The sequence below is a fragment of the Olea europaea genome, chromosome 3 (assembly GCF_002742605.1).
Source record: "Olea europaea var. sylvestris chromosome 3, O_europaea_v1, whole genome shotgun sequence".
NCBI classification, from domain to species: domain Eukaryota; kingdom Viridiplantae; phylum Streptophyta; class Magnoliopsida; order Lamiales; family Oleaceae; genus Olea; species Olea europaea.
The window spans coordinates 7,087,938-7,112,100 of record NC_036239.1 but is presented as its reverse complement, the minus strand read 5'-3'; the positions used below and the strand labels follow the sequence as shown (position 1 = coordinate 7,112,100).

General features: G+C 36.1%; 3 protein-coding genes and 1 pseudogene across 3 annotated transcripts; all 4 read left to right on the top strand.

The window, feature by feature from the left end:
- The first annotated feature begins 538 nt into the window (after positions 1 to 538).
- LOC111377820 (protein FAR-RED IMPAIRED RESPONSE 1-like) lies at positions 539 to 1,447 on the top strand. Its single transcript, XM_023000951.1, has 2 exons — positions 539 to 641; positions 807 to 1,447. Exons 1-2 carry the CDS (start codon positions 539 to 541, stop codon positions 1,445 to 1,447), a joined length of 744 nt encoding a protein of 247 aa, XP_022856719.1.
- Positions 1,448 to 9,247: 7,800 nt separating this feature from the next.
- On the top strand, positions 9,248 to 15,857 carry LOC111377811 (annotated as a pseudogene).
- On the top strand, positions 13,297 to 13,849 carry LOC111384354 (26S proteasome non-ATPase regulatory subunit 1 homolog A-like). Its single transcript, XM_023008628.1, has 2 exons — positions 13,297 to 13,465; positions 13,698 to 13,849. The coding sequence occupies exons 1-2, from the start codon at positions 13,312 to 13,314 to the stop codon at positions 13,832 to 13,834; spliced, it is 291 nt and encodes a 96-aa protein (XP_022864396.1). The 5' UTR covers positions 13,297 to 13,311; the 3' UTR covers positions 13,835 to 13,849.
- Positions 15,858 to 17,722: 1,865 nt separating the features above from the next.
- On the top strand, positions 17,723 to 24,163 carry LOC111384345. The gene is made up of 2 exons (XM_023008617.1): positions 17,723 to 17,807; positions 23,228 to 24,163. Exons 1-2 carry the CDS (start codon positions 17,783 to 17,785, stop codon positions 23,887 to 23,889), a joined length of 687 nt encoding a protein of 228 aa, XP_022864385.1. The 5' UTR covers positions 17,723 to 17,782; the 3' UTR covers positions 23,890 to 24,163.

Genomic DNA, 24,163 nt, shown 5'->3' with positions numbered 1-24,163 from the left:
TCCCAACCCATCATTGTCCTTTGCAAAGCCTTCCCTCCAAATTGAAGCCATTGCTTCCCAACTGTGAAGATGGTGATGCCCAACTCCGACAGTGGCCGAATCTGCAATTCCCCGACACCGGAAAACCTAGTGGAGCCAAGCTCAGGTAATGTCATTATGTTTTAGATGGATTTCGATTTCTCAGAAATTTGTTGAAATTTGTACGAATGTAAAATTGGTTAGACTCAAATCTATAGCTTTCGAGAAATAAACCAAACGATAATAAAGTTTTGAAAATTATTAATTTCAAATTTCTGAACCAAAATGACCACCTTTACTATCACATTTGTAATTTGATTTGCTTTCATTTGTTAATATTGCATCTACTTGAACTCTTTCTGTGCGTGATTTTCATAAGTAATTTTTAAATATTGCTTCAGCTATAAAAGTGATTAAAATATACTTTAAAAGAAAGAAATAATTTTAATCACACATTTTATGGGATACACAAATTTTCGACTACATATTTCGTTGACTCTTTTCAACCCATTTGATTATTATGTACCATATTGGGCAGAAACTGGAGCATCTTGGTCCAATTTCGATCTCTCAGAAATTTGTTGAAAATGCACAGTGCGAAATCGAAACATTCGTAAATGTTGGTTGTTTGAGATGGTAGTGTCCTTTTTATAGTGTCAATACCTTGATCTTTCTTGAAAATTATAGTGTCGTTTTTATAGTTGAATATGAGATTCTCTGTTTCTATAAATTGCCTATAACTGAAGGATGAGATGTACTGAACAATGTCACTCATTGTGTTACAATAGGAGCAAATATGAAAGACGCTGCTGATGAGAATGTTGCAGACAATGTAATATCATTGGAAGAGCAAACGTTAGGAGAAAATGATCCGATGGTGCCGGAGGTGGGAATGACCTTCAATGAAGAAAAAAAATTGTGGAACTTTTATAAAGGATATGCGTATTATGTTGGGTTTCCAGTTAGGAGAAGGAATTCGAAAAAAGGGGATGATGGGAAAATGAAATATGTCACCTTCACATGTAACCGTGAAGGCCGAAGAACAACTAGTACAAGCGATTCTTTAAAGCCCCAACCAATAATTCAGACAAATTGTAAAGCCAGGATCACTGCATGTTCAGATTATCATGGGATTTGGAGAATTAACAAAGTCCACCTCGACCACAATCATAAAACAAGTCCTTCGAAGTCGAAGTTGTATCGCTGTAATTGGGAGTTGAGTTCACATGTGAAACGGAAGTTTGAAGTAAATGATATGGTAGGAATTCCATTGCGTAAAAACTACAACTCCATAGTTGTTGAAGCGGGTGGATATGAAAATATTACTTGCGTGGAAAATGATCGTAGAAATTATGTTGAACAAGTGAGACGATTAAGGCTTGGGGAAGGAGATGTCGCATCAATACAGTCCTACTTTTCTAGGATGTAAGCCCAATGCTCGGGATTCTACTTCAGCATAGATTTGGATGATGAGTTTCGTTTGAGAAATGTATTTTGGGCAGATAATAGGTGTCGGGAAGCGTACAAAGAATTCGACGACGTTGTCACATTTGACACCACTTACTTAACTAACAAGTACGATATGCCTCTTGTCCTTTTTGTTGGTGTTAATCATCACGGACAATCAACACTATTCGATTGTGGTTTGTTGTCGAATGAGGACACAGATGCTTTTGTGTGGCTATTCAGGACGTGGCTTCAGTGTGTGTATGGAAAAGCTCCCTAGGGAATCATTACTGGTCAAGATAGGGCTATGCAAAATGCGATTGGGATTGTTTTTCCGGATACAAAACATCGATGGTGTTTGTGGCATATTCTGATGAAATTGCCAGAAAATTTTGGATACCACAGTGATAAGGTTTCAATTTTTTCGAGCATACATGGCTTGGTGTATGATTCGCAGTTTGTTGAAGAATTCGAAGAAGGTTGGAGAGCGATGCTGGACACATATGACTTGCATAGTAATGATTGGTTATCGGGACTGTTTGAAAATAGAGGTCGATGGGTTCCTTGCTATTTGAAGACCACATTTTGGGCAGGAATGTCAACAACTCAGCGCAGTGAGAGTATGAATGCCTTCTTCGACAGGTATGTTCATTCGAAGACCTCTTTAAAACAGTTCGTCGAGCAATATGAACGAGCACTTAAGAATAAAGTTGAGAAGGAGTTTCAGGCTGCCTTCAAGTCATACTCGCAAATGGTACCGTGTACAACAACGTTTGAAATGGAGAAGCAGTATCAGAAGTGTTATACCATTTCGAAATTCAGGGAAGTTCAAGTCAACTCAATGGGAAGGTTTATTGTGACATCATATCTACTATGGATGGTACTGCAGGGATAACGTATGAACTACGTGAGGTTGTCATGTGTGACGAGCGATGAAAGATAAAAAAGTTCTTTGTCTCGTTCCATAGAGATACGTGTGAAATTATTTGCAGTTGTCACTTGTTTGAGTTTCGAGGAATTCTGTGTCGACATGCTATCGTCATACTGATCCGTAATGATGTCACATCACTGCCTGAGAGGTATATACTACGGCGATGGAGGCGAGACGTTTGTAGAGCACACACAAGTGTTGTAGTTAATTACGCTGGTTTGGTTAGTACCCATACGATGAAATGTGTTGGGAATTTGCAGAGGTTGCAAACCTCGCTGCTGATAATGAAGTGTTGTCCCTGGCGATAAAGGCGTGGATAAGTAACCAAAAACAATAGCTACTCGCTATAAAGTCAGATAGTGGGAGTAATGTCATTTTACATGTTGTTGGTGACTTAGAAAATGCAAGCGGGTGCGTATGTGATCCAATGTCGAGCAATAGAAAGTGCGCACCAAGGAAGCTTCGAAAAAAAGGTCTGTTGGAGTCTTGTTCAAAGAAACCAAAGGTATGGTTGTCATTACTTTTGTTAATGTAAACTATATTACACTACATCATATTTGTAAGATATGTTTACGTGCAGACTACGTCAAAGGGAAAGAGGCAACGGTCGAGTCACAGTAATATGCCATTGGTTGCACCCGTCGTTTAAGCGTCTCAACCATATTTAATGCAGTCTCCTTTTTCATATTCACAACTACTGGTGGTTAGTATATTAATGTGACTTAGTTTAATATCATTATTTGTTCGATACTAATAATTGAGTTATTGTTCGATGTAGGGAGATGTTGAAATTCATGCATACCCGCAGCACCTATCAAACTTGAGTTCGGTCAACGTCAACAAATCCCATGTTGACCTCTCAAGGTTTACACATGTTCACATCTTTCCATTTCCATTTGATTTTGTACTATCCATGTGCTTATGTTCATATTTTATAATAGGTCTTTCGATTCCATACTACCATCCACATTTTCCCCAACAAGGTGGCCCTGACTAAGTACTAACTGGAAGAGGAAGAAGAAGAAGACTATACTAGAAATCATTCATTTTTAAGCCAACAAAGCAATATTAAAAGATGTGGATTTCTGCTTATGAAAAATTGAATTTGATTAGTTACTGTAGGAGGTGCCATTTATTTATGCTATTTTTTTTTGGAAGAGAAGAATTTTGACAAAGCCATGTGCCATGAAATAATTGTTCACGTTGAAAAAGATTGCTATCTTCTTGATAGTTTCAGTTTTATATAGAGTTGTTTGCTTCTGCATTTTGTTGAATTATTGTGACTTGAATGGTTTAGCATGGGTTTTTATATAGAGTTGTTTGCTTCTGCAGTTTTATATAAAGTATGGGTTGAGTATGCTATCTTTAATAAACAACAACATTTTTTTGATATGGAATGTTCTAATCAGAGGATGGTGTATGACCTTTAAAGGGGTTCTACCTTGTACATTGATCTTGCAAAATATAATTCCCATTCGAAGAGCTTAAGAACAGGTAGATTATTGCTTGAGGCAACGTTTCTCCTATGATTTCTTTTACTTTATGGCTGTAAATTATTTGCCTGAGGCAACGTATCACTCAGTTTTAGAATTATTCCATTTCCACTTTTTCTGATAGGATTTCACATTTGTGATCTCTATTCCTCTTCCTGGATAATATAAATTACCAAATGACCTATTCATAGAAGACACTACCTTATATGGACATACACATCTAGATGATAAATCTTTCTGTAGTGGTAAGCACACATCTTGAGCACTTTTTTTGACTTTGTATATCTCTTTAGCTAATTCATTGACTTCTTGCTAATGCCTTTTATGATATTTCTGGGGTGGTTTTCGTTTGATTTTAATCCAAAAGCATTTTATATGCATACTATTGTAACCTGTTGCCTTTAAAACCTAACAAAGCCGGTTGCATTTGCTAGGATGTAGGTCAAAAAATCTTGATGTTCATGCAACATAGCAAGCGTGAAATGTGAAATGCAACATAGCAAGCCATCAACATCTAGAGGCACTGTTACATATGAGGTAGACACTATATTACTTTCGTACAAAGCAATGAATTCTCCAAATAGAGCTTATGCAGACGTAGTGGTTTTGATCTTCTTGTACTACTTGGCACAATTAATTCCACAAACAATTAGTTTTGTCCTTTCAAATGAATCCAATATGAAAGTATAGCACGTGAAATGTATTGTAAGCAAAATATAACCTCAAATATAAGGGTGAACCTTAATACTGATAAGGCCCTCTTGAAATAGATAAGGAATTATTCTGTTAATGTGATCTTATCCTTTAAACTATAGGTGCTCAAAATCAACAGCAAATTGAGCATCTACACCTATAGTTCCATTAAAATGCCCTACTTTCCAACACCTATAAACACACTTACACCCGTCAATACACAAGCTAATTCATGCACACAATGTCGATCACTACTTTAAATTACCAAAATGTTCAAGACAAAACTAAAACAAAGTCAGTGCAAACTAGAATAATAACACTTGTTGGGTTCTTCCATTTTTTTTTCCATCCTCTCATAACATCACAAGCCCAACAAATCAAACTAAAGTAAGTGCAAAAATGAACATAATTAATCTTCATTCTGGCCCCTTTCCTTTTCCATTATCCTCTAACGGCTCTCTTTCCTTTGCGATATGTCAAGTTCAACGAAACCTCAACATTTTGTTCGTTTGCAATTCGAGCTAGACGTTCGAACATGCCTGGCAACTCATTGACTTCCTCATTGGTAGTAGGATTCATCACTTCATTAATGGCACTCGACTCTACACTCAATTCTTCCATTGTTACCCAGTCAAAAAATCCACAAGAGCTGCTGCAAGTTCTGAAAAGTCGGCCTTTGTTATTGCCTTCATTTTCAACCTCAAAACATTTTCGAATTCCGACTACACACCGTTGACTACGAGTGGGCACGGTTTGGTTTGATCCGGTTCCAAAGGAAATCGAACCGAACCGAATACCAATGAAAATTTTAGAAATGGAATCATTGGTTCCATAGTTAGCTATAGAAGTTCTGATTCGGTCTGGTCCGGTCCGATTCTTTATATTGAAAATGTCTAAAAATAAAATATTCACTAATAAAAATTCTAAAAATACTTCCAACGTGATACTTTTAACAAAATATAGAAGAACCGAACATGTTATTCAAAGATTTATTTAAGTATAGATTTACAAAGTGAAAACAAAATAAAAATCATGTAATCAAAGTGAAAATAAAATAAAAATTTCGCATCTTATAAATGAAATTATATATTGTAAATAAATTTATTTAGATATAGATTTACCAAATATTCTAATTTGACTTGAAAATCAATTAATCAAAGAATTATAAGAAGAGACAATGAAAAAATCAAAGAGAAGAAGGAAAGTGCTAGAGTTTAAAATTAATAAGGAACCCGATTATTTTTTATGAAAGTATTAGAGATTAAGTCATATATTTTACCCAAAAAAAAAAAGAAAAAAGAAAAAATCCAATGAGAGCCATCTATTTCCCGCGGTTCCCATACTAGAACCGGGAACCTGACCGGAACCAGTCGGTTCTTAAAAATTTGCCCGAAATCAAATTATTTTTTAAAAGATCCGGAACCGAACCGGCCGGTTCTGGTCCGGTTCCATTGGTTCTGGGAAAAAGTGCCCACTCCTACCGCAGACAAGGAATTTTTCTCTTGCAATCTTCGAAGTAGTGATCGGAGCTTCTACAACTGTGACAAACTCCAAAATTCCTCCTTTTCATCCCTACATGGCAAACAAAATTGAGCAGCTTATACCACCAAAATGCAATCAAATTCGAAAACCCAAAGACTGCAGCATGAAGCAGTGCTGCTTTTATTTCATTCAAAACTGGAGTACAGTATGAGAAAGGATAATTGAATGGAAAAGAAATTACCACAGAAAAATTATGAAGCTGAAGTTAAATTTACCCTCTGGTAAATAAATCCACAGAAATCATATCATAATTATTTAACACCTCATACTATATTAATTTGGTGAAATGGTTTTCTTTCCTTCAGAAAAGAAAAACATATATGTATATATATAAAGAGGGAATCCATATATATATGCATAAATAGATGGCTGAGAAGATGAGTCTTATTGAACAGTACATGATGGAAAGAAAGAGACTCAAAAGATAAATTAGTAGCAAAACTTTTGTTACTAATGAAGTAAATTTAGAGTTAAGCTCTTCTGATTCTTCAAACACATTTCTGTTTGCTTTCTTAGTTAGATGAAGAAGAATAAATCAGGAGGCTAAGAAAGGAGTTAGTTCCAAAAGCTTGCCCATGCCATATTTTAATAGACCCTTTGTCCCTAGAAGGTATCCTCTTCATTAAATAGAGCTTAATCATACTTCACATCCTCATATAAATAATGAAACAACTTCATTTTATACATCGCACAATTTATCTTTGTTAGAAACATAAGAATATGCTTGAAGTCAACATAAAGAGTAATTGATTGAATTTGTGGTCCTTTTTTCTGCTCTTAAGTCGATGAAGGAACCGACTATGTTGAAAGAGCCAAAGTTTCACGTGCATCAACATTTCAATCTGCTATTAAAATTTCAAAACTCAATATTTCTCTAAATGCACATCTGCATTTAAAAAAATAAAATAAAATTGGTCTTCGTTCAGGTTGATAAACAAAACCAATAACCTGGTTCTGTAGTAAGACATTACTACTTATCGAACCAGCTGAACCAAAACTTCATTATCACTTTCGTGCCAGCCTCTCGCCTGTTTGGATCCAAATTTTTGTCACAACATCTTACTGTCCATACAAATAGCTTAAATTACAAAGCTCCTCGGTACTGCTATTAACATCTCAAATGTTTCTGTCTGCTTGTTGGCGGCGAAAAGGACCAGAAGACTGATTCAGCAAAATCCCATAATTCGAATAATATTACGACTATAAAAAAACTCAAAACACTTACCGTTCAACAAATGTGCAGAGGATGGGTAAGAGATAAGATTTGAAGACGTCCCCTTTTGCTGGAACGGTTGAACGATGGCAGTCGGAGAGTTACGACCGCGGCAAAATGGGTAGGAGATAAGGGTTTCTTGAAAAGCTTGAGCTTCTTCGTTGTTTAGCAGAACGAATTTGCCGAAGGTGACAACCTAGCCGCTGGCGAACTCTTGGGGTTTCTTTCTCCAATCGATGGGTTTGTGGGGTAGGAGAATGAGTGTTGGGTTGGTGAAAGGGGGTAAGGCATTAGTGGTTACCATTCAATTTTGCTGGGTGTAAGAGGGTTAAATGGGACGGGACAGTTGGTCTGACTTTTTATTTGTTTTATTTTTTTTAAGCTGCCAGCTCATCTAGACATTTTCCGTGAGCCCAAATTCTGTACACCCAGCAGAATTGTAATAGCATTTTGCCTCGTAATAAATAAAGGATTTCTGGTCAACTTGTGAGGTCATCATGTATAACTAGAAATTAGAATAACTACACATATCAATCCTACTCTAAGGATGTCTTTGATTGCAAGCATGTAATTTGTATAGAAAGAAAATAAATTTTAGGCAATTCAGTTGCTTAAAACTTATTTGTATGAAAATTATCAATTAAATATATTTGATTGATTTTATTCCGACCTAAAAATAAATTATACATGTTCATTTTTTATTGGTGGGCAGATGAGAGAGTGAGTTCTCTAGAAAATCAAATCCCGCTCATTCTAAAGAAAATGTTTTTTTTTTAATTTTGAGAAAAATATGATTACGTGACCAAAAATAGAAAAATATTTTTCATGAAAAAAGTCAATCAAATACAAAAGCAAGGATATGAGTGGAAAAAAAATACATTTTCTATGAAAAATATTGACAATCAAACGCACCTTAATAGTAATTAATTCCATAGTACTTGACAATGTTGGAACTTTATCAATTTACCAATTAAATAAAAAGAAATGATTGATTTATCTATCAAAGAAAACACGTGGCTGGCTCTCATGCAAAATCCAATTTAAATAAAATACTAATAAATAAAAATTTCTTTAAACATCAATATTTTAAGGTTTGTTCAAAAGTGATTCTGAAAATTGATTTTTTGACCATTTAAGAGAAAAGTAGGTCCTACCTGTGAAAGAAGAAGTAAAAAATGACGACTTCAATAATGAAATAACGGTCAAAAATTTGATATTTTGGAGTGAAAAATCAATACCAAACATGGACTTAAGCTTGAATTATTTGAATTAAATTTTTCTCAAGTAAAAAACTTCTAATTAATTACTAGCTATAAAAAGAGTCCAATATCAATATATGTATTTTCCCTCTATCAGAATCTAATTATTGGTCAAAATAACATTAAACTTAACTATTTCATTTTAGTCTGTCAACTTTCAAAATTATTAAAAGGCATCTAGATTAAAATCTCTATCCCCAAATAATTAAATTCTATAAACATTCGGGGCATTACATTCGAAATCCGGTACCTTTGATTTAAACAACCGGGGAGCATCGACATAAATCTTTTCATTTAAATTTTAAATTTACATATTTGTTTCTACCTTCTTTTAATCATCGTTGATTTTAATTTATTGATTTTTTTATTTTTTATTTTTTACAAGTAGTCAGCTCCAATAGAGGATCGAGTCATGAAAAATCAAAGGTTCAACCATCACATATTGATGTTTTTCAATTTTATTCTATTTTACCCTTTTTTTCCTTTTTTCTTTTTTTAGCGTCTCACTCTTATCTCTACTTTTTATTAATTTGCATTTGATGGTTCCCTTGAAAAAAAGTCTATTGGGAAGACGTAAAAAATTATTTGCCCCAAATATTTTGAATTAAGCAAAAAATAATAACAAATACAAAAATTTGACAAAATATTTACCTCGATTTCTCAACAATCAAATCGAATATTTGAACACAATCATTAGAAACAAAAATATGCTAATTGATCAAAATAGCGTGGATGAATCTTGGGACAATTTCTTTAGGAACTTTGTTGGCCAGGCCACCACCTCGCCTGGAATTTCTGGCCAAACAATCCAAGAGAGTATGCGGCTGTTGTGCTTGTGAGAGCTTACCAGGTTTATGGTCACATGAAAGCCAAGTTGGACCCATTAGATTTGGAACAGAGGCCTATTCCTGATGATCTAGACCCAGCCCTTTATGGGTTTACAGAAGCTGATCTCGATAGAGAATTTTTTATTGGTGTTTGGAGAATATCTGGGTTCTTGTCTGAGAATCGTCCTGTGCAAACCTTGAAAGCGATACTGACTAGGTTAGAACAGGCTTATTGTGGAAGAATTGGTTATGAATACATGCATATTGCTGATCGTGAAAAGTGTAATTGGCTAAGAGACAAGATTGAGACTCCGACACCAACACAATACAGCCGTCAGCGCCGTGAGGTTATCCTTGACAGGCTTATATGGAGCACCCAGTTTGAGAACTTCTTGGCAACAAAATGGACTGCAGCAAATAGGTTTGGGCTAGAAGGTTGCGAGACATTGATTCCTGGCATGAAGGAGATGTTTGATAGATCAGCAGATCTTGGGGTAGAGAGCATTGTCATTGGAATGTCACATAGAGGCAGACTAAATGTTCTGGGCAACGTCGTTCGGAAACCACTGCGACAGATATTTAGCGAATTTAGTGGCGGTACAAAACCTGTGGATGAGATTCGCCTCTACATTGGAACTGGAGATGTTAAATATCATTTGGGAACATCTTATGACCGGCCTACAAGGGGTGGGAAAGAATTCACTTGTCTTTGGTTGCAAATCCTAGTCACTTGGAAGCTGTGGACCCTGTCGTGGTTGGGAAAACTAGAGCCAAACAATACTACTCCAATGATGTGGATAGAACGAAGAACATGGGTATTTTAATTCATGGAGATGGTAGTTTCCCTGGACAAGGTGTCGTGTATGAGACATTACATCTTAGCGCTCTTCCAAATTACACTACTGGTGGGACCATTCACATTGTGGTAAACAATCAAGTGGCATTCACTACTGACCCAAGATCAGGAAGATCCTCACAGTATTGTACAGATGTTGCCAAAGCTCTGAGTGCTCCAATCTTCCATGTCAATGGTGATGATGTAGAGGCAGTTGTTCACGCCTGTGAACTTGCAGCAGAGTGGCGTCGGACATTCCATACTGATGTTGTGGTAGATATTGTATGCTATCGTAGATTTGGGCACAATGAGATTGACGAGCCATCCTTCACCCAGCCTAAAATGTACAAGGTTGGTGATGTTTATTTTCCTTCTGACTTAATGGAATCATCTGTTTTAAGGGACAATGACCCTCATTGTTAGCTTAAGTGGAACTCTTTCTTCTCAAAATTAACTATCTTTCTTACTGATGCTAGATATGTAAGAGTATCATTCCTTTTACTGGTCTTTAGAAGTCTCACATCGCCTCTGGATGGAAATTAACTTTCTTTCTCACTGTTTAATAGTAAAAATTCTTTTTGCTAGTCTTTAGAAATCTCACTTTGCCTTTGGGCGGAAATTAAATTTCTTTCTCACTGGTGCTATACTTTTGAAAGTATTATTCCTTTACGGATCTTTAGAAGTTTCACTTTGCCTCTGGATGCATTTTGTAGGTCATCTGAAATCATCCGTCAGCACTTGAGATCTACCAAAAGAAACTGTTAGAATCTGGCCAGGTTTCAAAAGAAGACGTCGATAAGATAAACAGCAAGGTCCTATCGATTCTTAATGAAGAATTTCTGGCCAGCAAATATTATGTCCCTCAAAGAAGGGACTGGCTTTCAGCTTACTGGATGGGTTTCAAGTCTCCTGAGCAACTTTCACGTATTTGTAACACTGGGTAATATTATGTTCATCAATCTGTTTTATATTTTCTATTATAAGTCAATGAGTTTCGAGGCTGTAAACTTCTCTAATTTGCAGTGTCAAACCAGAGATCTTGAAGAATGTTGGAAAGGCTATTACAACCCTACCTGAAAATTTTAAACCTCATAGAGCAGTGAAGAGGATTTTTGACGATCGCGCAAAGATGATAGAGACAGGTGAGGGTATTGATTGGGCAGTGGGAGAAGCACTTGCTTTTGCAACATTGCTTGTAGAGGGAAATCACGTGAGGTTGAGTGGGCTGGATGTGGAGAGAGGCACTTTCAGTCACAGACATGCTGTTCTACATGACCAGGAAACGGGGGACCAGTACTGCCCCTTGGATCATGTTATGATGAACCAAAATGGAGAGATGTTTACTGTAAGCAACAGGTAAGTTGTGGTACCATATCTGCTTTCTATATATGTAATTTGCCCTTATTGCTTTCCTTTTGTGTCCTGGCAGACCTTTTCGTGTCAATTTGAAAAGTTTTACGGAATAGGTTTTATGCTGGTTATAAGCTTGGCAAGTTGGAAACCTTTCTAATCATGATTGAATTTACTTTTAATTTCGGTATTGTCCACACGTTAACATATATTATCATGAATTTCACTTTGAAAAATTGTCCAGATGGCTGCAAGACATGTCAAACAGGACGTTATTTTTGAAATGGAGGAAATTTTGATTAAATTGTTTCTCAAATTATTATTTTTTGGATATGTTGTTTGCACTTTGATTTTAACTGAGTCTCGGATGAGGAACCATTAATGGTACTCATTTAAAAACAACAAGGCTTTTTAAGAATTATGGAAATCTATCAGGTTCAAGGAATCAAGGTGGATAATTTTATTGAATACTAACAATAATCAGACTTCTACAGGAGTGTATCATGGATAGATATATCTATTACTTCTTCAGCAAAAGATAAAAATTTATTTATTTAATTTAAATAAAATGAACCCTCCTTTTAGTCGCAGGTTTAAAACCAAAAAAGATTTTTTTTTCCTCGATGTTTTCTAATTCTATTTTACCTGATTTACATGCTGATGCATTTAGTCCATTGGTGCATCTAGGATTTTGCATTATAATATCTACAAAGTTTATAACCACGTGAGATGCATCTTTACCCTAGCTCAACTAACTGAATCGAAACAAAGACCAATAATTAAATATAAATTTTTTCTTTCCAAATTTAGTCCATAAAATCCTTCCTTTCACGTTAAAAAAATGTTTGACATTATGCTTTTTTATTCCTGAAGTTTTAAGGCTTTATTGCATCATGGTGTGAAGTCTTTGTATGCATTACCCATGGTATCTCATTGAGGATTTTTTCCCCCCACTATTCATATAAAATCAACAAGGCTTTTTTAGAATTAGGAAGTCTGTCAGGTTCAAGGTGGATAATTTCATTGCATACTGACAGTAATCAGACTTCTACAGGAGTGTGTCATGGATAGATATATCTATTACTTCTTCAGCAAAAGATAAAACTCTAGTTATTTAATTTAAATAAAATAAACCCTCCTTTCAGGCACATCTAGGATTTTGCATTATAATATCTACAAAGTTTATAACCACATGAGATGCATCTTTATCCTAGCTCAACTAACTGAATTGAAACAAAAACCAGTAAGTAAATATAATTTTTTTCTTTTCCAAATTTAGTCCATAAAATCCTTCCTTTCATGTTAAAGAAATGTTTGACATTATGCATTTTTATTCCTGAAGTTTTAGGGCTTTATTGCTTTATGAAGAATGGGACTCAAACAGGGGCTAAATCTTCTTTCAAAAGGGAGTGAGAATGAATGTAGGTAAGTTAATAAACATGCACTTAATGGTGAGTTTCGGGTCCAAGATTCACTGCTTTGCCCTGAAGCAATATATCTATGAAAAGATCGGGTGTTTAGGCATTTTGTCCTACTTTATGTCGTCAAGAATCGTATGCTGGACTGTAACTAACCTGAAGACAGTCTATTTAAATTGAAGAAATATTGGAGTGCAGAAAATATAATTATAGTTTTGTTTCCTATCGAACTTATATCTAACAAGAATTTTAATGAAAACCAGGAATTAATTATTTTCTGCGTCGTATGCATCTTTTGTTCGTCTTTAACAGAGCTCTCTTTTTCTGCAATCAGGTTTTTTATTATCTAGGCGAACTTAACGACTCCTTATCCTATGCCCTTGGAGCTGGCCCTCTATTTGATGTTTCAGAGGATTCGGACTATGTTAATACCCTACTTGGTATGACTTTATTCCTCATTCAGTTTTTCTCAGATGAACTGCGTAAATATGTTTATTTCTTCAAGAAAGACTAATGTCTCTGGCTCACACCTTTCATGAGAAGTATATGGAATTTATTAAAAATTAGTACGCTTTCTTGATAATTTATTACAGAGCGAGAACACAGTCTTACCAGATGCTTTCTTGACTCCTTGCATGCTAATAGTAATTTATTATATCTTGTGTCACTCAGCTAAAGCAATAGATGAGTATGCCAATTTCAAGACTAAAGCTTCTGAAGGGAATGACCAATCTGCAGTGGTGGATCCTAGATTGGAGACTATTGTTGAGAGAATGCTTGATAAGTATGGGAACTTGTGGTTTTATTGATACCAAAATTAGCTGTATCCTGTATGTTTTTTTTTTTTTTTTTTTTTTTACTTTGGGGGATTATATTTCTAAGTGTCTACTCCTTTTCTTTTACCTTTTCTGTTCTATGGGTATATGGATGTGCTTTCTCTGTGTGTGTGTGTGTGTCTGTGATCCCTGGGAAGGGTGTATGGGTGCGTGGGTTAGTGAAGGAAATATTAGTGCCACAAAAATTAACCACCCCATTTCACCTCAAATATCAAATTTTCGAACTTACATTAATGAAGTAAATTTATGTTGGAATTGGTATTCTCTATATCTACTTTTGTTCCATGTGTTTTGTATATCTGCTTCACCACATACAATCAAGCAGTTCTGATATGACCTCTTGACATCTAGGGGAGGGTTAAATGAAGAAATCATGTATATCTTTGTTTTTTGATTTCTCTGGGTTTCAATTGTTAACTTTTGGACTTCTTATACATTTAAGTTATACCTATCGTGATTATCATATTTTCAGCCACATCGCAAGTTTTTTGTTTATGCCTTTAGTTCACTACAATTGGTTGCTTGTCCAAGAAATTGAATTTAACCCATCACATTATAAATTTTGATTTCAGATGAGTGACGACCATCCTTATAATATCCCTGAGATGGACCCTACCCTTAGGACACAAATACAGGAGTACAATTGGCAGGTGGTGAATGTCACCACTCCTGCAAATTATTTCCATGTATTGCGGCGTCAAGTAGAACTAACTGGGCATATATTTGTGCTCTTATATAGGTTGTCTTGATTTTCTTGTCTTTCACATCTTTATGCCACAGATACACAGGGAATTCCGCAAGCCTCTCATTGTGATGTCACCGACTTACTTCGTCACAAAGACTGCAAGTCAAATTTATCTGAGTTTGACGACGTTCAAGGCCATCCAGGATTTGACAAACAAGGGACCAGATTTAAACGCCTGATAAACGCCTGATAAAGGGCCAAAATGATCACTCAGATCTTGAAGAGGGAATTAGACGTCTGATTCTTGGCTCAGGAAAGGTGTGAAAAACTATTCTGTTGTTCCTGTCTTCCATTTTTTCTTCACTAATCCTTAGTTATTTCTTTTTCCCCTGTTTGGGTACATCATTGTACAAATTTTTATGCACAAAAAGCATTTTTGCTTGCTGTGCAGGTTGATGAGGAGAGGAAGAAAACAAATTGATAGGACATTGCAATTTGTAGGGTGGAGCAGCTTTGTCCCTTCCCTTATTACCTCGTCCAGCGGGAACTTAAGCGATACCCAAGTATGTCTTTTACATTGACAATTGTATTATCCTGTTCGAAGTTTTTCAATCCATTTTTTTATTTACTCCTAACGTGTAAGCCAATCCATGCTTGTTGGATATGAGAAACACTATCAAGATTGTCTCAACTAAATTGTATTTAGGCACAAGAAAAATAGATACAAGATGAATGAAGTTGCATTCAAAGACAGTTTTCTGGCCACGGGGACTAAATTGACTCATCTTGCCAACTCATTTTGGTTTTATTTCTTTGTTGATTCTTTCAGATGCAGAGGTTATTTGGTGTCAGGAAGAGCCAATGAACATGGAAGCTTACAGTTACATTGCGCCTCGTCTACGTACTGCTATGAAAGCACTGGGAAGGGGTACTATGGAGGACACCAAGTATGTTGGCCGTGCTCCATCTGCTGCCACAGCTACCGGTTTCTACCAGGTTCATGTCAAAGAGCAGACCGAACTAGTTCAGAAAGCTGTACAGCCTGATCCAATCGAATCTCCATAATCTCTCAGTGGTCAACCAATGAATTTCGAAGAGAAATTTCATGTTAAGAAATTTTTTAAGCACTTCAGTTTCTGTTGGTTCTTTGGAAAGGTATTTCAAGAGATGCTATTTTGTTTGCCGACATCAAATTCTCACATAAAATGAATAACGCTTTAGAATTTTCTTCAGTTTGTTACTACTAAAGGTGAGAATGAAATTTACTGAATTGATAATGATCCTTGAGAAGGTAACCTTTCTTTATACTAAGGGTCGATTTGGTTGGCTTCAATTCCATGAAAAATGTCACATTCGAGGAATTTGTTTTCTATTTTAACTGATTGATACGAAAGTGGAAATGGGGTTCGAATTATAATGTACAAACGCGTGAAGTAAATTTTTGGCCAATTGAGTGGAAAATGCATTTCTATGGTTTTGGTTGGTTTTTCTTTTCTAACTTACATAATTGGTTTGCCTTTTCCACTTTCGCGATCATACAAGCCTAAGAGTTCAACCTTTAAGATGTAATAGAATCAAACTGATTAATTAGGGTGCGGTTGGTTTAGTTTTCCATTTTCATTTTCGGTTTCAAAACGTTTTGGACGTATTTCATGTTTTGAGAATTTATAACTGCATATGTTCAAAATGATAAAAAGTCCTTTTGTATTTTCAGTTATAAATATTAACTCGTTTTCGAAAATGCATTTTCAAAAAACAACAGACCAAACGCGTTTTCCGTATTTTCGAAAACGGAAAACCAACCCCAACCTTATTAATTGTTTGAATTGATGGAATTGAAACTTAAATAAAGGTTCATAATACTAATTTCATAGCATCCATTTAAATTATCATCATAATGTTTTAATTACATATCAAGTCATCACTATAACATTATTAGCAATATATTAGAGCCTGTTTGGGGGCGATTTTTTCATCAAAAAAATTGATTTTTTGATCGTTATTTTATTATTTCAATTGTCATATTGGACTTTTTCTCTCACAGGTGAATCCCACTTTTCTTTTAACGGTCAGAAAATCAATTCTCAAAATTACTTTCAAATAGGCTCTAAAGTGGATCGTCTTAACTATGCTTATGAGAAAAATATCAGTTCTATCGAACCTAATATCAAATTGCATCAAACTATCTTTTAAGCTTGATTTAATTCGATTATTTTGAAAAGTCACAAGAATTGAGAAGATACTTGAAAGTAATACTTCATAGAAAGAAAGGTCAAAAAAGAAATACCTAATTAATATTCTTAACTCAATAGGATATGAATATCTAACCCAAACTGGTAGAGATTAAAATTAGATTTTTCGTAAATTTTAATAAAATTTGATGAAATACATAGTTGAAAAATTGTTGATTCCATAAAACCTATAGTTAAATTAAAATTTTAATATCTACCAAATACAGTCCTAATATCCATATAATAGGAATATGGTATCCCAAATATCCGCCGATGCAGGTGGCCCAATGTTAACATACGCTGCAGGATAGATTTCAGTTCAGTTACGAATAACTTATTTAGAATATTAAAAAGAAATAATTAATTTCGGCAAATAATTTTCCAAATAATAAAAATATTTACAATAACAAAATAAATAGAGGTAATTAAAGTATATATTAATGGCAGAAACTCCCAAACAAGTGAAACAACGCGCCCTTTTTACTCCATCCCCGGAATCACAACAGCACACAGGTTCCTCTCCTCCCCCCATAAATGCTGTATGTATATATGTAAATGTAGTTACATTGATGAATTGGTTGAGTGGGCGTCTTGATTATGTATGTGAATTATGAAATTGGGTGTTGCAGGTGAGGAGTTACGAACAACTTATTTAGAATATTAAAAAGAAATAATTAATTTCGGCAAATAATTTTCCCAATAATAAAAATATTTACAATAACAAAATAAATAGAGGTAATTAAAGTATATATTAATGGCAGAAACTCCCAAACAAGTGAAACAACGCGCCCTTTTTACTCCATCCCCGGAATCACAACAGCACACAGGTTCCTCTCCTCCCCCCATAAATGCTGTATGTATATGTGTAAATGTAGTTACATTGATGAATTGGTTGAGTGGGCGTTTTGATTATGTATGTGAATTGTGAAATTCGGTGTTGCGGGGGGGGGGGGGGGAGGGAGGGAGATCTGATGTACTTGCTTCCGGATTTCTGCATACTGCTTCATGAAGGTTGCCGTAGAGCATAAAGGTATTTCTGTCCAGTGCCCCTTTCTCTGTGTGAATATATGGGTGTGGGAGTGGGAGTGTGAGTGTATGTATAAGTATTGGTTCGAATTGTATTGATTGAACATTTTTCTAATTTTTACTATTCGTTTGACAGCGTGGAGTTTGTTAAATTTAGAGTAATTAAATTATTATTTTTTTAATTTTGATTTTACTTTTTTACGCTTTTTAGTTGCCCCGTCGATTGAATTTGTGGTTGTTTTTTCATTTCATTCTATCTGGAAAGAATATAAAGGGATGATTTTTGTTCATAGTTTGCGTGTTCTTTCTATCTGGAAAAGAATAGAAAGAAATGATTTTTGTTCATAATTTGCGTGCAGCAAGATTAGACTTTCCGTGTTTGTATGTTATAGTAATCCTGAGATAGGGGCTAATGTGTATGTGGATCAGACTAACCAAAAAATATTTACTCAGAACTCCTGCTGAGGGGGAGGGCTATGATTCACTGCGATCATGAATGTATAAATTGTGTTTGTTTTAACTTTTTTGTGTCCTAGCTTCTGTGTCCGTTCAAACCATAGATGTGATTATTATGATTGTAAGTCATAGTGAGGGCTTCACCTGTACCTCTGAGGGGTGGAACTTGGAAGTAAAGCCTGTATTGGTTATAAAAGAAAGACCTATTTACATGAGGTGTAGGCTTGCAATAAAAAGGAAACTGAAATACTGGGACACAATTTGCTAGAAGGAAAAAGTTATTAGTTAACAAGAGTCAAGAAGAAAGCATTTTTTTTAGCTGTTGCAGCACTGTACTTCATATTATGTCATAACATATATATAGAATACTAGGACAAGGAGTTTTGAGCTATATGATAGATGCCAATCTAGTTCACATGGGTGCTGCCACGTCATTGTAGTCTAGAAGGTTCACTAGTTAGTTTGTAGGGTCAAAAATGTAATAAGTCGAGTAGATATTGCTTATAAATGGAAATGGGGGTTGGGGGATTAGGCATGCACGTTGATGTTGAGTCAAGGGGGAGAGATCTAAGCCTCTCGAAAGTTTAGAATTGTTCTCTTATTTTCTGTAATCAGTCTTTTCTTTAATCAAGAGTTGCTTCTTTAGTATTTGATCTTGTTCCTTCAACTGGTGTCCTATCAAATGGTATCAGAGCAACCATTCTGGCCCTGGGGTGTTACATCCGATGAAGAAAAGCAGGTAGAAGTCCGGGTTATTAATTTGAAATCAAGGATCGATGAACTGCAATCACATTTCCAGGAAGAGATTGGAGTAATGAAGTCTGAGATCCGAAAGGATATGTCCAGGTTGCTGGAGAAGTTTGAAGTGATGACGAAGAAATGGGAAGGACTAGAACAGGACAGGAAGGAAAAGGGACTCACAACCAATTCGACTGAAACCACAGTCGATTCGGAGATTCCACTTAAAACCCACGAGGCAGGAAAAAGCATAGCAGTAAGGATTCGTCGAGAGGAGTTTGGGGAAGTAGAAAATGAAAGTCGACCACCAGAAATGCCGCGGTTCATGGGAGATAATATCACCGGCAGTTGTTTTAGAGAAGAGATCCGGCAGCCATTGATAAGTTGGGAAGAACTAAAGATATTGTTGCTCAAACACTCTCAACCGTCAAACGAAGGGACAATTCTGGAGAATTTTATGGCGTTGAGGCAAGAGGAGACAGACAGGGATCACCGAAGGCAATTCGAAGTACTTGCAGCTCCATTACGAGCAAGTTCTGAATCGGTGAGGGAAGGCAGCTTTATTATTAGGCTGAACCCAATCATTAGGGCTGAAGTTTTAAGGCTAAAACCTCCAGACCTGGACCATAATATGGAGCTAGCCCAATGGGTTAATGATAGTAGTAAATCTTTAAAAGAGGCCCAAATTATTTCAGGCCCAATAACTACATATAGCCCAAAATACACCAGATTATTCGTTGGAGAGGGTGAAGGTCAGAAAGGAAGGAGTGATAGCTAGCTCGCCTAAGCCCCCTCTTAGTACTAAAATTCCCCTCAAAATCGAGGAAATCTGGGCTCAAGTGAAAGGCAGGAGCCGTCTCAATGAGACATGGCAATCTGAGAATCGAGGCCGGAAATTGGAGATGCCGGATTTCAACGGCGAAATCCTCGACAAGTGGCTTTTTAGGGCGGAGAGATACTTTAATAGGAATCAATTTTCTGATTGGGACTACTGGACGAAGCCTGCAGAGAAAAAGCCGCCCGAGGAGAAGATGTCGGAGCTCATCGAGGGGAGGAATTTCTCTGGTAATGTGCTGAAACTGGAGAAGAAGAAGAATGATGGGAAGTTACTGGACTCGATGGATTTGGACTTGGGCAAGGAAGTGGTCCAGAGCGTTGATGGTGGGATTTGGACTTTGGAGCTGCAGACCACAGAAAATACGAGCTACGAATTTCCTATCACCTTGGTTCAGTTTTTGGAAATCCCGCAAAGGGGTACGACTGGTTATGGAGTTTGTATGAATAACATTTTAACTGTTGGTGGACGGCACAACTACGAGTTCACTCCAAAAATGGTTCACCTATATGGAATTTCAAATTTTGAAGTTCAACCCCATCTCCACCTTGAGGACAAGGTGGATTTTGAGGCGGCCGGTAATGATAGATGCCAATCCAGTTCACATGGGTGCTGCCACGTCATTGTAGTCTAGAAGGTTCGCTAGTTAGTTTGTAGGGTCAAAAATGTAATAAGTCGAGTAGATATTGCTTATAAATGGAAATGGGGGTTGGGGGATTAGGCATTCACGTTGATGTTGAGTCAAGGGGGAGAGATCTAAGCCTCTCGAAAGCTTAGAATTGTTCTCTTATTTTCTGTAATCAGTCTTTTCTTTAATCAAGAGTTGCTTATTCAGTATTTGATCTTGTTCCTTCAACTGGTATCCTATCACTATGCAGCCCAACCTCTTAGTAATCAGCAATTATATACGAGTTTTGGGAGGGATAATGGTTTATGGATTGATGTCTTTGTCCCATGCACCTATTTTGGTGTGTGATGGGAAGCATGTCAAATATTTTGAAGTGCACTGCACGTCCTGTTTAAAGCTTCCAGGGATTTTAACAATTGATCTGGCTTTCCCTTTTTGTATACGCTAGTTGGCATTTTGAGTGGAATGCTTGTGAGATGAGATGATTGTGATTTGTGATGCAGGCTACAAAATCTAGAAAAAGAAAGTTTAAATAATCTTTGGATGAATGAAGACTTGTTTGGCGAAATTCTGCATCTCAAATCACTTTTAGAATTGAAATAGTATTACTAAATTACCTTTAAATTTAAATTCAAATGTTTTAATGTCAAGGACTTTTGTAAATATAGAAAATATGTAATACACGAACTCTGGAAACCAATGTTCTTACGAATACATTAATAAGTTATTAAATTAGAATTTGAATCGTGCTATGTTTTGGAGTCTATACTTCCTATCATGAGATCGTTGTGTTGACACTATACTTCCTAACGTGAGAATGTTGTGTTGACACCACCATTCACCGTTTGGGCTTCAAGGCAATCCCTTCGCTAGATCTGGTTTGATCCTTGCAAGGGCAAAGTTCTCTCTCTTCTCTTCTCCTTCTATTATTTTCTTTTTCTAAGTTTAAATGAGACAAAACCGAAAACAGCTACTAATATTCTCTTCTTTGACCAGTAAACCTTTATGCATCCAAAATTACCAAAAAATATATGCCCACTGCAAATTCTTAAGGGGTATGAGACTGGAATGAATATTTTTATTTATTTTTTTGGATCATGAAACAACGCAAATGATTTTAGAAGATAATAAAAAAATAAAAATAAAAATAAAAAGAAAAAGAAAAAAGAAACACTACAATACCAGTAATAGTAGCATAATTTCATTAAAAAGGAAAGGGGAATGTTAGAATGGCTCACATTCTTCGTTGCAAAGCACTCCACTCTATGTCAGCCAAATGGTTGTAAGAGTAGCTGTAGACGTGTAAGATGTGCCGTGTAGTCCAGGCCCAGCACATCACCAATCCATGTGGAAGTCTTTGGGCTCTCTACATTTAACCACAAGGCCTACTGGGGCATAGTAGTGTGAAGGCAGACTGGGAAGACCCACTTTACCCCTCTAGTTTGGTGCTTTCATGGATTCAATGTTATATGACTTGAAAATACATACGGAAAACTACAGTTTGCGACAATATTGTTTAGAATCAATTTTGAGATTGGCATTGAGGTTATGTGTCTTAGAGATGGTGGGAGCAAATTGAGCTGGGACGTAAATGTAGGACACTAGCCATGGTATCATATTCCTGATCCGTCTCATCTTGCTAGAGTTAAGAGGGAAGATTCTACTTGAAATACCAAAATATTGATGCTAGTTGCCAAAATAATTCTTTTAGTGTTTCTATATGTCAGCTGCCACCCTGCGCTACTACACACTTTGCATTGCAACTAAAATAATTCAGCAATAAGATATCGCAGAAAAGAAAAACATCTAGTTTAATAAATATACTCATTGTAGGCAAAAATGGGGAAGCTATGAATTCACACATATATAGATAATAGGGTAAATATGTATCGATAAAATGAAACGCAAATTCTACAGATGGATTGAGCCAAATAATATTACCCGAAGCCTTTATAGTTTCTGTAGCACATCTGATCCGAAACAAAAGATATTAGTACTTTTGTTATATTATTATCTTTTTACCTAAAAATGAACAGACCGTGACAGCAAGATATGCTATCTGTATTGGTCTATGGCTTAATTTTGCTGCACTTATAGGACAGAGCCCTGGGTTTTTCCTTTTAGGACCTTCATTGAGAGGACAAACTAGAGGTGGATGGAGAGGAGTTAAAACATCATCATCTTGATTTCCTTCCAAGCCCCATTACTTAAGTGCAGACTCTGGCAAACTTTGCTGCAAAGCCAAAAAAGGGTCCCCATAAATGGCAAACAATCTCTCTGTAGAAATGTAGAATGTGAAACTAGTGGTAGTGAGTGGTGATTATATTTCATTCACCTCCAGTGACAAACATTGGGGTGGGGGTGGGAATTCGTGTGCCATGTTTGGTATTTTATATTGGACCATATTGAATAGGATTGGAGAAGTAAAATAAGTCTAATTTTTATCCTTGTGCTATCCACTGATGTCAAATACTGCTTATCAAACATGCTTGTGGGATCTATGCTGCTCATACTTTATTTTGGTCCCTGGGAAATCATGTTCAAAATTACCAATCTCTCGCTGAGATAACTTCTCATTTTATTTAGAACATAGCCGACTTCTGACAAAAATATGGAATAGATTGATGACTCCATATCCCAGTAAAATTAGATTGATAGCACTTGCCTCAGAGAAGAGCTTATATGATTTCTTATATCGTCCGAACCATCACTATTTGAATTCTGATTTTAATATTTTCATGATATTATTTTATTTTTTGAAATGCAGATACCATGGAAAGAAACTGTGAGGCATCCATAAAATGCTTCCAGAACAAGGGTTATCCTTGCAATCTGTATTTTAATGGTAACTCTCTTGAAGGCTTTCCAGGGCTCCAAGAGGGCATCTATGCTCACCCAGGTGGAACTGTTACAAAACCAGAGGCCACATTAAGCAGCAAGCCTCCTGAATCTTCTGAAGAATCTAAACAAAGAGCTGTCAGTCATGACTTTGGCTCATGGTCAGCCTTCTATCCCGATTCTAGTAATATGCTGACGCACCAACCTACTGCCTTTGAGGGACGGTTCTATCCATTTGCAATAAATTATCAATTTCAGTATACCCCGTCAAACATGTTTCCTCCAAATTATCCACATGATTACTGCTTCCAAGATTTTCAATGCTTTATTGTTATTGATTTTGAGGCAACGTGTGACAAAGAAAAGAATCCTCATCCACAAGAGATAATTGAGTTCCCATCAGTAATAGTGAACAGCATTACTGGACAGTTGGACGCATGTTTTCAAACATATGTGCAACCAACTTGCAACCAACTCCTGAGTGATTTCTGCAAGGATCTGACAGGCATCCAACAAATTCAGGTTTGTTTTGAATGTATTTCAATCATTTTGTTCGTGCTTGTCGAGAGAGAGAGAAAAAAAAGTTACTGAAGGTGATACCCATATAAGACTAGTAGATTTCCATCGAGAGAGAGAGAGAGAGAGAGAGCATATACTGAGATGGGTTTCTTCAGGGGGATAGAGCACATATTGAGATCGTTTCTTCGGTCCAATACTTTCTTGGTTACGCTTCAAATTCATTGTGGAAGAAAATTCACAAGGCTATATTCCAGGCATAAAACCACGATGGTGTGCAGTGTGCTACTTGGCTTGAATAAGGTAGTTGATAAGGATTAGGATAATTTGCTTGGATTTTAAATTTCAA

Excerpts from the sequence above, each read along its gene's own strand:
- LOC111377820 (XM_023000951.1), top strand. The coding sequence starts at position 539 with ATGTACCATATTGGGCAGAAACTGGAGCATCTTGGTCCAATTTCGATC. Across the intron at positions 642-806 it reads CGAAACATTCGTAAATGTTG|GAGCAAATATGAAAGACGCT; the intron begins GTTGTTTGAGAT and ends GTGTTACAATAG.
- LOC111384354 (XM_023008628.1), top strand. The coding sequence starts at position 13,312 with ATGCATCTTTTGTTCGTCTTTAACAGAGCTCTCTTTTTCTGCAATCAG. Across the intron at positions 13,466-13,697 it reads CTATGTTAATACCCTACTTG|CTAAAGCAATAGATGAGTAT; the intron begins GTATGACTTTAT and ends TGTGTCACTCAG.
- LOC111384345 (XM_023008617.1), top strand. The coding sequence starts at position 17,783 with ATGAAGGTTGCCGTAGAGCATAAAG. Across the intron at positions 17,808-23,227 it reads GGTTGCCGTAGAGCATAAAG|ATACCATGGAAAGAAACTGT; the intron begins GTATTTCTGTCC and ends TTTGAAATGCAG.